Here is a 1,407-nt window from a genome sequence, read left to right as displayed (position 1 = left end):
TAATTTCTTTAATGAAAGTTGTGTATTTTCATTATATAACTAATTCGCATTCTTTCCTTTCCACTGATGTCATTTAGCTATTTTAAACACACCCGTATCCTTGTCAGGGCCTCCTGGTTTACATACTTGAATTTCTTGAAGGCAAATGAAGACATAAGAGGCAAAAGAAAAGGAAGTAGAAGAGTTCATTGGTCATATAAATTCCCAATGTCCTGGTTATCAAGGAGATTAATGTAGAAGAAAAGACTATGTAATTTCTATCCCAGAGGCCAAAGTCAAGGTCTCCTGACACTGGGCTGTAACAACCATACATGAACAGCATTCGGACAAAAGCATAGGGAACAGGGCCTTCATAATTTATAGTTGCTACAAACCAAACAGACAGGAAACTATTTCTACAACAAAGGAGGAAAAAAATCCTCTAGACTAGTTAAGAAAATGGATCTAAAACTCCAGCTGTTCTTGAAGAGCAGAGAATATAGAAAAGCATGCTGAGACTTCATCTTGGTCTGTCTCTGGGCTGAGTGAGTCTAATCCTTACACTCACAGTGCCCCCTGTCACCTGGTCCTGCAAATAAGAACTCCTGCACACCCTCCAGGCTCAGCCCCGCTGCAGGCCTTGCTGGAGCCTCAGCTGCAGGTTTGGGTCTGGGCTGCAGGTGTCTGTGAAGCACTGTGCACTTGCTGCACAGAAGTAGGTGGCGGAGTCTCCAGGCTGAGAGTCTGCGATGTGCAAGGAGAGCTGCTTGTCGCTCTTACTGAAGAAGACTGTGAATCGTCCTTCTTCCTTTTTATTGGACACTGAAAGTATGGCTGTCAGGAGAGCAGGACCTTCACCAGGGAACTGCCGGTACCATGGGAAGTAGACAAATGCGCTGTTCTCATAAGAGCAGTTCAGAACTGTGGTCCTTCCTTCCCAGACTGTCAGAGATTGGGGACTTTGTCTCACCTGCTGCTGGTCGCGTCTTTCCTTCTGCTGGCCACTCACCCCTGTGCAGGGAAACAGCAAATGGTGTTAGGTTCCTAAGGATGCACTATCTGCTGATGGTTTCAAGACTAATGACTTTGTCTGGTGCCCCAATTCCCTCCTGCCTCCAAAATTAATCACATATCATGGGATATGTGGTTTCTCCTCCATGACTCACTGGCTAGGTGAAGGCCTAGGACTAAAAACAATGCTTTCAGGACCTTGTCCATTCCTCCTAGACCAAAGACTGGGGAGAACTCAGGTGGCCTTTTATCTCCCACAGAACACTGTGGGAACAGAACACAGAACACTGACTCCAACTTCACAGGCACCTCATTTCTTTCAGCTGGCTCCACCCTTCACAAGTACTACCTAAAGCTATTTCTGACACAGGAAGCACTTCTCCATTGTTCTCAAATTTGGTATTGCTGAAAATAAAG

At 45.4% G+C, this 1,407-nt stretch overlaps 1 gene segment (V, D, J or C); it reads right to left on the bottom strand.

The window, feature by feature from the left end:
• Positions 1-601: 601 nt before the first annotated feature.
• Positions 602-1,197, bottom strand: LOC129677755 (T cell receptor alpha variable 23/delta variable 6-like). The segment is given in 2 exon segments: positions 602-990; positions 1,146-1,197. Coding segments are annotated over 2 exon segments (441 nt in total).
• Positions 1,198-1,407: the final 210 nt, after the last annotated feature.

The sequence above is a fragment of the Psammomys obesus genome, unplaced genomic scaffold (genome assembly GCF_907164565.1).
Source record: "Psammomys obesus unplaced genomic scaffold, mPsaObe1.curated_primary_1811, whole genome shotgun sequence".
Classification (NCBI taxonomy): domain Eukaryota; kingdom Metazoa; phylum Chordata; class Mammalia; order Rodentia; family Muridae; genus Psammomys; species Psammomys obesus.
This window is presented reverse-complemented; position numbering and strand designations above follow the sequence as displayed.